Genomic DNA, 12324 nt, shown 5'->3' on the forward strand with positions numbered 1-12324 from the left:
TAGCATGCATGTTTTTGAAATGTGGGAGGAAACCGGAGTACCCAGAGGAAACCCACACAGGGAGAACATGCAAACTCCTCACAGGTGGACTGACCTGGATTTGAACCCAGGTTCCCCTATTGTGAGGCCAACGCGCTAAACACTCAAGCCACCTCACTTCAATACAAATACGACAAAAACAAATGTCAAAGTGTTTTTATTACTCGCACCACACATTCAAGGTTGATTCTGATCACTCTTTTTCATCGTCGTGGCGCGACCGGGGAAGTAAGACGCATTCGCGGGGACGCAGGATAAAACGAGACAGGCTGTTCTCATGAGTGTAGCTTTTAATGACTCTCACATGGTTTACAAAACAACAAGGGCTTGAATATCCCAAGACGTAACAGAACCGGAGTATGGGGAATGATACCTTTTAGCGATGAATGCTGTAACACGGCGTGTCACGCAGGAAGTTACGCATGGACATGCGCAGACGACTCGACAATGACTACCATTTCCGTGGCAATTAAATACACACATCAGGAAGTAATCAAGATTATTTTACAGCTGACATGGGCGAACAAACACGCCAAACAATGAATAGGACACAAAAAAGCCACACGACAAAGACTATTATAAACAAAGGATAATTTTTTCGTCCACATTTGGTATTAGTCGATATAGTTCCAGGATAATTGGCAATTAAATACACACACCAGGAAGTAATCAGGAAGTAATCAAGATTATTTTACAGCTGACCTGGGCGAACACACACGCCAAACAATGATTAGGACACAAAAAATCCACAAGACAAAAATTATTGTAAACAAATGATAATTTTTCCGTCCACACTTGGTATTAGTCGATATAGTTCCAGGATATATCACAAGATCTTCAGAATCACATCTAGAATGACAAGTAAAATAGAAAAGCAAAATGAAATGTTGATATCCATGGAAGAACAACTTAAATTCATTGAAGCTTCACTCACTTTTTGTGTGGCTGACAGACTGTGAAGTTCCCAGGAGAAAAGGTTTCATTAAAGCAGTCTAGGCATATAGTGTCATTAAATGGGGTTCCTGTAAATGCAAATTAAGTTAATATAATCCATTGTATTCTCAGATATAATCTCTCCTAGAAAGAAGCAAGTGTGAAAATGGAACCAGAAACTTTAATACAATAACAATACAACTGTATTCCTGAAGCAGTTTCTAATTGACAGTGGTAATGTATCCCAGTGGCCATTTTGTGCAGAAGATTTTTTTAAATATCGATTATGTTCCAGACCTGCCGACTTCCGTCGACCCCATTTCAGGAATAGCTTTGTCCCATTTAAGGATTTTTTCTGTTTGCATCAGGAATTTAATTTAATAATAAATTTTTAAATAGCAAAGATTTGATGAAACAATGTGTTCCAAGGGCAAACAATATTTACAAATTAGGCCTAAAAAGTGAAAAAAATATTTGAATAAGAAATTGGAAAGCCGTGGAACATACTGAGAACCTTTTAAAACAAGAACACGCCATTGATCTACATAGTTCGACAGTTTCGATTATTTTCATGAAGACGTGAGAAGAAATTGTAAGAACCTTTTTGGCTGATGTATTGTCCTGGTTGACAGATTTTGTGTTTCTGTGCGTGTCGACAGCTATCGGCAAAAGTGTCCAAACAGAAAAATCCGTCGAGTGGTTTACACAAGGTGTCCGAGATGTCAGTACACTCCCGCTTTACTTCTAGACCAGATCCTATAGCCAGAAGAAGAAAAAAGAAAAAATCGTTGCATATCAAACTCGTTTGAGTTTATTCATTCATTTTTTGAACTGCTTTAATCCTCACTGAGGTCGCGGGGGGTCCTGGAGCCTATTCCAGCTGACTACAGGCCAGAGGTGGCCAGCCGACTGCAGTGCAAAAGCAGACAGGCAACCATTCACACTCACACCCGTATTTATAGTGTCCAATCAGCCTAACATGCATGTCTTTGGAATGTGCCTGTATGGGTTTTCTCTGGGTACTCTGGTTTCCTCCCACATTCCAAAAACATGCATGGTAGGCTGACCTAAAGACTTTAAATTGCCCCTAGACATGAGTGTGAGCGTGAATGGTTGTGTCTTCTTGTGCTCTGCGATTGGCTGGCCACCAATTAAGGATGTCCCCCGCCTCTGGCCTGAAGTCAGCTGGGATAGGCTCCATCACCCCTCAGAAGCCTAGTGAGGATAAAGGGGTTCAGAAAATGAGATTAGATGAACTAGAGTTGATAATTGTCACAATTACTTAAATCCTATTTGTTGCCCTGGGTATATTTCAATTTTTCGATATTACCTGCCCTCATTTCATTTTATTCAATGCTCTTTGGTCGGTTTAACATGGTCAACGTTCATATATGACACAATTATTAACACATCAAATAAAGCAAAGACATACACATTTTTTGTTATCTATTGGATTATTTTGTTACTGAAATATTTCAGTCGTTTGAATGACATTGGTTGCCTTTAACAAAACAAAATCTCAACAATGTTTTTGCATTTCATCTATCAAACTAGTAGACAAACTGACTTGGCTTGATTCTCTTTAGAAACTAAGGATGCAGACCATCTTGCAAAGAATGCATTTCTTGAGGATGTACCACCGGTGCTCATTTTAATGATAAAAATAGCATTTGTCTCTTCATCTTGACTTGGATTATTTTTAGTGGATGAAAAACTCTGGCATCAGTATCGGCAAAACATACCTTGAGAAAAATTGAATCAAATCATTTAATTCAAACGAAGGGTTAGGGTTAGGAGTAACCTGTGAGCTAAAATATGGAAACTGATGATAACAGAACTGAGATATTACTTATAGAACTGCTTTAATTTTCTTTTTTTTTCGCAGCAGACTCTTCTGCAATGCATTCTCTCATTGATTAGCAACAACATAAGAATATTTTTTTTTAAATATTCCTGGACTCCTACCTGACCATTCTGCTAATCAAAAGTGTACGGGACCTGTGTACTCTGACACTAGAACAGAATCACAGGAGAGTCGTTAAAAAGCTCTATTATCAAGTAGTGTAAAGTCACAATTGGTGCTTAATATTGTCACACATTTTTAAATAAATGATTTTATGTTAGATAAAGCAAGATTGAGGTGGTGATAGCACACTCAGTCAAGTGTGTGCCCATGGACATGGGTTGGACCTTGAACATGCCGGGAAAAATAGAAGCAATCAAGCAGTGACATAATGACTTTGACAACCAATTTCCTTCTAGATAAACGGCATTACACAAAGCCTCTGGAGCTAAGTTCAACTGGCTGAACCTTGGGGTTTCAGCGCTACAAGATTCATAATGATATCTATGAGGGAGAAATAGATGGTGATAGACCCCAACCTTTTTATGAGCAAACCTACAAGCTGCAAATTAACTTTATTTTGCTTGGAAGTTTTCCTTTCAGGGCAGCCCAGCGGATGAGTGGTTAGCACGTCGGCCTCACAGTGGGAGACCTGGGTTCAAATCCTGATCGGTCCACCGGTGTGGAGTTTGCATGTTCTCCCCGGGCCTGTGTTGGTTTTCTCCCACATTCCTCCTGGTAGGCTAATTGGACACTCTAAATTGCCCCTAGGTATGAGTGTGAGCATGAATGGTTGTTTGTCTCCTTGTGCACCGCGATTGGCTGGCCATCAATTCAGGGTGTACCGAATTCGGCTAGGATAGGCTCCAGCATCCCCTGCGACCCTAGTGAGGATAAACTTGAGTTGTCACGGTTTGTTGAGAAAGCTCCAGTGTTTGTATTTAAGCTTCAGTGTTCGTATTTAATCACTAAATGCTACTCGGAAGTGGATTTTACCCCATTTTAGTGCAACCTTTGCCGTTTCGCCATTGAAATCCGTCGCTGTCTTGAAATGTCTGAAAAGCTCTGGTATTTGTATTTAATCAATAAGTGCTACTAGGAAGTGGATTTTTTATACTCATTTATTATTTATTGATTTTTTTGTGTCGTAGTTGTAGCTGCAGTGGAGGTTTTATAGCCATAAAATAGTTTTTGAGGGTTGGATCGATTCGTTGAGGGCGCTATGAGAAAATTCACTGACCTCCACTGGATACTATTAGTGCAAAGTTATCACAGCCGTCAACCTGGGTGTATTGACAAAAGGACTATATATCCCAGCAGTCACTGCGCACCGAAAATAGCGTCTGGGGCTGCTTCCTATAGCTAGGGCTACTACGGTTCGAAACTCATCCATAAATACGGTTGTTCGAGCTTTTGACAAAGCCGGCATCATTTCCGAGGAGCCTCTTTGCAATAACGCCAACTCTGAGAATGAAGATGGGGGACCCGGCGTTCTGAACTCATTTGGCCAATTGTTCAATTCAGACACCGAAAATGAAGACTTTGATGGTGATGAAGTGAGTTCATTGTAAAAATAAATAAAGTATGTATAAACAAACTCAGTTTTGCCTGCGTTACCTTTTTAAAAACTTGTTTTTAGTGTGTTTGCCTTCATCCTGGGTGTATTGACAAAAAAACCACATCCCAGCAGTCACTGCGCACCGGAAATAGTGTCTGGGGCTGTTTCCGTAGCTTAGCCAGTGCTATAACGGTTCGTATTCATCAATAAATAATATATATGCCATGCCTGGCTGTGTCTAAAAGAATGGCACATCCTTTGTGTGTCTAAAATACAGAAATAGCGCTTGTTGACATTGCGGCAAAAATACGATGCGCTTAATAGTCGTAAAAATACGGTTTTAGTTTTTCAATCACTATGCTTGCTGGTAAATATTTATATACATATAAATATGATGTTTGACATACAGTGGTTTACTTGAAAACTTATGTTAATGAAGCCTAAAATGCTTCGTGTCGAGTGATCTCTCTCTCTCACTTTTGTCGTGGTACGACGGTTTTGTCTCCGGTTTAAACTTGTTATGGTCAAATCGGGATCATATTCTACGGGGCTTACTTCCTCCCCTGGGCCACTTTCAATTTTGTATTCCAGTTCGTCACATGATATAGAGTACAAGTCTGGATTACTGTTTACCATTTATCCATATTGCCTCTTTATTATTCCAGCCTCACTACATCATCCGTTTCATCTATGCAGAGGCAAACCATTACAGAATTAATTTTGTTTTAACGGATGTGTACGGGTCATAATAAATCTTTTTAAAATTGTCTTTGACTAAAGTCTATCATCTAAATAGGATGTAAATATCGGGATAATGGGACTTAAAAAGAGTGCAAAAAAATCCGTATGAGTTTTCTATCCAATTTGCGAAAAAAAAAAAAAACGAGACTGACAATCAAAATTGTCATAGTTCTTTTCAGCTTTCGCAAGTGGAAAGTGAACTCATGGCTACCAAAACTGGAACCAAAATGTACTTGAAATGTTTGCAGTCCCTAGTGCCTAATAATTGATGACATAATATTTACCTGTGCTGCAGTTTGTGCATGGAAAGCAATGTTTTTGTCCAGTCGGGATATTCATGTAGGTATCCTTCATGCACAACTGACATGAAGTGCTTCCATATTTAGTGCAATCCTTCCGAACACTTGTTCCTGAATAAAAAAGAGCAGAGCACCAGAATCAGGTCTCAAATTAACCACCTCCTCATTGCTCGGGGAAACAATGTGAAATGAATGTTGTCTTACCAATTGAACATTTCGAACAACATTGGTTATCATCTCGCTGATACTGAGTTTGATGACATTCAAGTGTACTGGTCCGAAAGACATAAATTAGGACAATCTATGACGAGACAAGAAGTTGTTAGTTCTAGCTACAATGAATGAAGAAAAATCTGCAATATGGCTTTCCATTGGCATTTTGGCTAATTATCATATTTACATGGACATACAGTAGGGCAAATAAGTATTTAGTCAACCACCAAATGTGCAAGATCTGCTACTTGAAAAGATTAGAGGCCTGTAATTTTCAACCTGGGTAAACCTCAACCATGAGACAAAATGTGGAAAAAGATAAACACGGTTTGATTTTTAAAGAATTTATTTGCAAATACTAGTGGAAAATAAGTATGTGGTCAATACCAAAAATGTATCTTAATGCTTTATGTACCCTTTGTTTGCTATAACAAGGCCAAACATTTTCTGCAACTTTTCACAAGCTTTTCACACACTGTTGCTGGCATTTTGGCCCATTCCTCCATGCAGATATCCTCGAGAGCAGTAAAGTTTTGGGGCTGTCGTTGGGCAAGACGGACTTTCAACTCCCTCCACAGATTTTCTATTGGGTTGAAATCTGGAGACTGGCTAGGCCACTCCAGGACCTTGAAATGCTTCTTACAAAGCCCTTCCTTTATTGCTCTGGCCGTCTGTTTGGGATCATTGTCATGCTGAAGGACCCAGCCACGTCTCATCTTCAATGTCCTTGCTGGTGGAATGGGATTTTCACTCAAAATCTCTCGATACATGGCCCCATTCATTCTTTCCTTTACACAGATCAGGCGTCCTGGTCCCTTTGCAGAAAAACAGCCCCAAAGCATGATGTTCCCACCCCCATGCTTCACAGTGGGTATGGTGTTCTGCGGATGCAATTCAGTATTCTTTCTACTCCAAACACGAGAACCTATGTTTCTACAGAAAACTTCTATTATTTGGGTTTCATCTGACCATAACGCATTATCCCTGTCCTCTTCTGGATCATCCAAATGTTCATTAGCAAACCAGACAGGATGTGTACTGGCTTCGGCAGTGGGACACATCTGGCAGTGCAGGATTTGAATCCCTAGCGGCACATTGTTACTGATAGTGGCCTATGTTACTGTGGTACCAGCTCTCTGTAGGTCATTCACTATGTCCGCCCGTGGGGTTCTGAGATTTTTGCTCACCGTTCTTGTTATCATTTGACGCCACACAGGGCGAGCTCTTGCATGGAGCCCAGATCGAGGGAGATTATCAGTGGTCTTGTACATCATCCATTTTGGAATAATTGCGCCCACAGTTCATTTCTATACACCAAGCGTTTTACTTGTTGCAGATTCTGTCTTCCCAGCCTGGTGCAGGACTACAATTTTGTCTCTGGTGACCTTTGACAGCTCTTTGCTCTTGGCCATGGTGGAGTTTGGAGTGTGCAAGTCTGAGACTGTGGACAGGTGTCTTTTATACCGATAATGAGACAGAACAGATGATATTAATACAGATAACGAGTGGAGACTTTGCTAGACCTTGTTAGAAGTTAGACCTCATTAAACCTCGTTAGAAGTTGGGCCTCATTGACAGCCAGATATCTTGCTTGTTTGTAGGTGACCAAATACTTATTTTCCACTCTAATTTGGAAATAAATTCTTTAAAAATCAAACTATGTGATTTTCTGTTTTTTTTACACTGTCTCTCATGGTTGAGGTTTACGCATGTTGACAATTACAGGCCTTTAATATTTTCAAGTAGGAGAACTTGCACAATTGGTGGTTGACTAAATACTTTAGTTTTTATTTGCCCCACAGTATACTTGCTCATTAATATGCACTGCCCCATTCAAATAAATTAAATAAATACCTTTCTAACTAAATTTCTAATGCAAATGCACTTTTTGAATCCCCCCCCCCATTTAACTTTGACCAACAAAAGAAAAAATAAACTGTGAAAGTTAAGTGTTGTATTTAATTTTTGATGATTGAATTTCACCAGCCACAAGATTATGCAAAGCAGTACTTTTACTGTAAAAAGGGCAGCTAGATGAATAGAAATAATGGTGGATAGGTTACCCCTTAAAAATCTGTAAAATATCAATTTATGAAAATAAAAGACCATTTGGAATGAGCTTCACAAAAAGCATCTTAAAACTACAAAGCATCGTCTCTTTTAGGGGAACTGTTGGCATCAGCTTAACTAAAGACTACATGTTGAGGCAACTAGTGCTTCAAAGACAATGTTCCACTACTTTATATTTTTTCAAAATAATTTATATTGTCATAACTGACATATTTCTGTACTAAAGAAGTCAAATTAAAACAGCCAGCAGTGGTGTGCCGTCAGAGCCTTCAAGGCCTTCTCTGCCGGCCTAAGAAATATCTGAATCACAGATTGATGTCAATTATATTTTGCCCATGAATACTTTTTAAATAATTCCAAATTGTCTGTCAACTTCCTTTCATTCCTTTCCCCCCGGTTCTAGATGTGTGTTTTCATATTGAAGCATTTAACCAATCACATTTCAGCCATTATTTGTTGCCAGGGTCAGAAATCTGCCTCAAGGCTTTCACAATCAGTTCTGCAGGCTCTGCTGCATTAAAAAAGCGTCGATAAGACTGTTGGTTTAACCAATGAGAATTCAATTTGGTGACACCAAAGCCTTCTCGCAGGCGTGGGGATACATCATTGCCTCCGCGCAAGCGTAGAGCTACGTCATCGCTTTTACCAACTATGATTGGCTATTGATAGAGCGGACTAGCCAGAGCTACCAAACTGTATCTGGAGCGAGCTGCGCAAGCAAATATATTGTTGTGCTGATTTAAGAGCAATTTTGTCTGAAGGCTGAAGGAGGAGAAGAATTTGATTTTTTTGCACATTTATTGTCAAAGCCATTTTCAAGACGGACTTTTCAAGAAAAATAAAGCTGGACAGCATTGAGGAAGGTCGGACAACTCCAAAGCAAGCAAGCCTGTCACAACCGGGAACGGACATTTTCAGTACTAAATCGAATAAAAACGTTTGCCAGAAATACGACAGGACAACCTCGACTTTCAGCATTAGCTTCGATGGCGATAGAAAAGAAGGAGGAAAGAAAGGAGGATGAATATTGTGTACAGGTAAAAAGGATTTTTGGTGAGTAAAATATGGCTTTGTTCCTAAATAATATTTAAATTGTATGAGGTTATTTTTGATGATGTTTATGTGTCGCAAGCTGTAGCTGCAGTAGAGGTTTTATAGCAATAAAATAGTTTTTGAGGGTTGGATTGATTCCGACAGCTGAAGGCGTCGCTAGAAAATTCACGGACCGCCGCTGACAGCCAGTCATTTCTTAGTCAGAGGTAGAATAGCTTGCTACATCACAAATGTTGATTTGTTTGGATTGTTTTACCATTATATGATGAACAGTGAGATGATTGTTTCCTGACACCATTCTACCTTAATAACGGGGCATTCTGCATGAACTTAGGTGCAAATCCAAAATCAGATGTATCTGGAAAAAAAGGAAACATTTTAAGTCAATGTAAATCTAAACTGGCTTCTCCGTTAAGTGCAACATACTCAACTGTTAGGCAATTGATGCTAGTGCACCCAGAAGTAAATAATGGATTTGATTTTTGTTCAATTGTATTCAAAGTTCGGAGGGTGTTTTGTTTTGTAAAAACAACCAAATTTTCTCTGACTTAACAAAGGCCCGTGCTTCTTGAAATAGTATGTCTCTCCTCTCAGTTACCTGGTACAAACAAGGACATTTAGTGGGAAACAAAAGCGGTGGAAAGTTGAAGCCCAAAAAGTTTTTTAAAACCCTGCAGTACCAGAAAATGCCACTGGAGGCTGCCTTCAAAAAGGACTGATCTTAAGACAATGAAACACGCAATTACTTTATTTAAATAAACCTTTCTAAACTGAACTGGACTGTATAACAAGGCCATCACTTTACGACAACTGTAAGTGGGTGATTTTTTTCTCCCAGAATCTTTAAATTGTAATCGGTCTTTAAAAATATCAAATTGCATGACCGGACAGCCCGGCGGGTTGAGTGCTTAGCGCGTGTACCTCACAATAAGGGACCTGGGTTCAAATTCAAGCCGATCCACCGGTGTGGAGTTTGCATGTTCTTCTGCTTTGGGTGTTTCCCGAGTACTACGGTTTCCTCCCACATTCCAAAGACACGCATGGTAGGCTTATTGGACACTCTAAATTTCCCCTAGGTATGAATGTGAGCGTGAATGGTTGTTTGTCTCCTGGTGCTCAATTGTGAATGTTTATAAAACTGAAAGGTAGCTCCATTATTGATTAATGCATTATACGCTCCATGTATCCTCCCAAATGTAACAGATGTGCTGAAGCCTATCTCAGGCAACTATGGATAGTAGCCGGAGGAACAGCTGAACCGGTTGCTAGCCAATCGGGGGGCACAAAGAGACTAAGAACCACCTATGCACACGCTCAGATCTAGGGACTACTTTGAGTGATCAATCCGCCTATGCAGACATCTTCCCATTCAAGATAAAAATGTTTTCCTTGCAAATGTTGGGATTGGGAGTGCAAATGGGTGTCTGTCTTTATGTGTCCCCTAGGACTGACTGGCGTCCAGTCAGGAGTGTGGTCCGCCTTTTGCCCAAAATCTCCTGGCATAGGCTCCACCAACCTGCAACCTTGACAATAATAAGCCGTGTTGAAAATAATGAATAAATAACCACAGTAGTTTCATTTTAATGAACACGATAATTCAAAATACATGTTTTTCAGTAGAAATTACTGTCACTGTACAAGTTTGATGATATTTTCCAGAGCCAAGCAAAATTGCGTTGTGGATCAGATATTTCTGACATTGGTGTGGAAAAAAAAGAACCTCTATCCACCTATCACAAGGAATTGATTTATAACAAACCAGAATATGTAAGAATACAAAACAAATACAAAAAAAATGGCGGCTTGGGCCATTGGCCTCACAGTGGGGGATCTGGGTTCAAATCCAGGTCGGTCCACCTGTGTGGAGTTTGCATGTTCTCTCGGGGCCTGCGTGGGTTTTCTCCGGGTACTCCGATTTTCCTCCCACATTCCAAAGACAAGCATGGTAGGATAATTGGACACTCTAAATTGCCCCTAGGTATGAGTGTGAGCGTGAACGATTGTTTGGGCCCTGTGATTGGCTGGCCACCAATTCAGGGTGTCCCCCACCTCTGGCCCAGTCAGCTGAGGTACACTTGGTTCAGAAAATGAGATGAAATACAAAAATATAGCATAATGATAAACATCTAAACTATTCATTTTATTTTTATTGATTTATAAACTGCATTCCATCTAAGGCATTTAAATGTTGTCATTTTTTTATTAGAATTTTGTTCAATTTGACCGTTTCTCTCCATATTCAAAATGGTATGCAGTTCACATCCCCACGCACATGGAGGCGACAAATTTGAGCAAAGATGAGCCTGTAAAAAAGGCGCAGCTCAACTGTCGATATTTAATTGTTAATAGTCATTAAAATGTTTCTTTGGGTAAAAAAAAAAAGCAAATGTTGTCATAAATAACCAAAGTGTTATCGACCCTTCCAATTACCTGAGACTTTTTAGCACATCAGTATAATATTTGTCTGGAAATGGGCCAAAACCCATGGAGGCGCGTGACCGCAGGTACGGAGGATGGACACTCCTACTCCCATCGTGTTAAATATTAGTTACTAATTATTTATTCATTTTCTCAAACACTCCTCACCAGGGTGCTGGAGCCTAATCCAACTATAACTACATGAACCAGGAGGTTCAGTGTTAATGAATAAGATATAAAAGCGATACTTTAGAAGTTTGCAGTGTACTTCCTTCATGTATTTGTCAGTGACGTCCATGTTTTTTGCCTTTCCGTCTACAAGGCGTGGTGTTCTGGCGTGAGATGTGGAATGCGTAACACCCTACACACTTCTATGTACTTCAATTAAAACAACTAGCATCTGTAAACTAAACACAGCGTGTTGCATTGCGAATGACTCACCGGCGATTTGAAGGTCACATCGTTTGAATTTTTTGTTGTTATTACTTTCACTTTGACTGGTCTGAACCACTCGTCCAAAGGTGCGCGCTAATCATGACTCTATCGAATCTTTGGTATTTACACTCATAGCCGACTCATTTGTTATCCATTTCGTTAAACAAGTATCAATACTCATAAAAATGTAAAATGGGAGTATATGCATCCTTTTAACCGTTTTTTTATAGTGTACCATGGCGCACTACACCCCCTAAATATTAGAAGATTGGATCGTCCGTATCAACCATGTGACGCAGAAAAGTAAATCACGCATGATAGAAGATAAGTTCCGTATTTCCGTTGCAAAACTGTGATTCAAATATTGCATGCTTTGGCAGGTCACCTTCATGTCTATATCTGAATCAGTCCAACCCTCAAAAACTATTTTATGGCTATAGAGCCTCTACTGCAGCTGCGACACATAAAAAAAATCATCAATAATAACCTCATACAATTGAAATAGTATTTAGGAATATAGCCATGTTTTACCCACCAAAAATATTTATGTGTACACAAAACCAATCGTCCTTTCTTTCCTCCTTGTTTACTATTTCCATTGAAGCTAATGCTGAAAGTCGAGCCTGTCTTGTCGTATTTCTGCCATACGTTTTTATTCGATTTAGTGCTGAAAAGGTTTGTTCCCGTTCCCGGTTGTGACAGGCTTGCTTGCTTCGGAGTTG

General features: G+C 39.7%; 1 protein-coding gene across 2 annotated transcripts; it reads right to left on the reverse strand.

The window, feature by feature from the left end:
• Window positions 1-311: 311 nt before the first annotated feature.
• On the reverse strand, window positions 312-12252 carry LOC144207096 (tumor necrosis factor receptor superfamily member 14-like). Of its 2 annotated transcripts, none has more exons than XM_077732345.1 (7): window positions 12138-12252; window positions 9006-9107; window positions 5618-5714; window positions 5399-5524; window positions 1573-1728; window positions 974-1061; window positions 312-888 (listed from the first exon to the last, which is right to left on the reverse strand). In XM_077732345.1, the coding sequence occupies exons 2-7, from the start codon at window positions 9045-9047 to the stop codon at window positions 726-728; spliced, it is 672 nt and encodes a 223-aa protein (XP_077588471.1). In that variant the 5' UTR covers window positions 9048-9107; window positions 12138-12252; the 3' UTR covers window positions 312-725. The 2 variants fall into 2 exon arrangements, with proteins under 2 accessions (XP_077588471.1, XP_077588464.1); XM_077732338.1 differs by lacking the exon at window positions 12138-12252 and adding an exon at window positions 11609-11725.
• Window positions 12253-12324: the final 72 nt, after the last annotated feature.

This window comes from Stigmatopora nigra, chromosome 1, assembly GCF_051989575.1.
Source record: "Stigmatopora nigra isolate UIUO_SnigA chromosome 1, RoL_Snig_1.1, whole genome shotgun sequence".
Lineage (NCBI taxonomy): Eukaryota > Metazoa > Chordata > Actinopteri > Syngnathiformes > Syngnathidae > Stigmatopora > Stigmatopora nigra.

What these genes read in the sequence shown, in the direction of transcription:
- LOC144207096 (XM_077732345.1), bottom strand. Translation starts at nt 9,047, where the DNA reads ATGGTGTCAGGAAACAATCATCTCACTGTTCATCATATAATG. An exon ending in ACAATACATCAGCCAAAAAG is followed by an intron (nt 1,062 to 1,572) that starts GTTCTTACAATT and finishes TTGCATTTACAG; the next exon opens with GAACCCCATTTAATGACACT. An exon ending in GTCTGTCAGCCACACAAAAA is followed by an intron (nt 889 to 973) that starts GTGAGTGAAGCT and finishes TTGTCATTCTAG; the next exon opens with ATGTGATTCTGAAGATCTTG.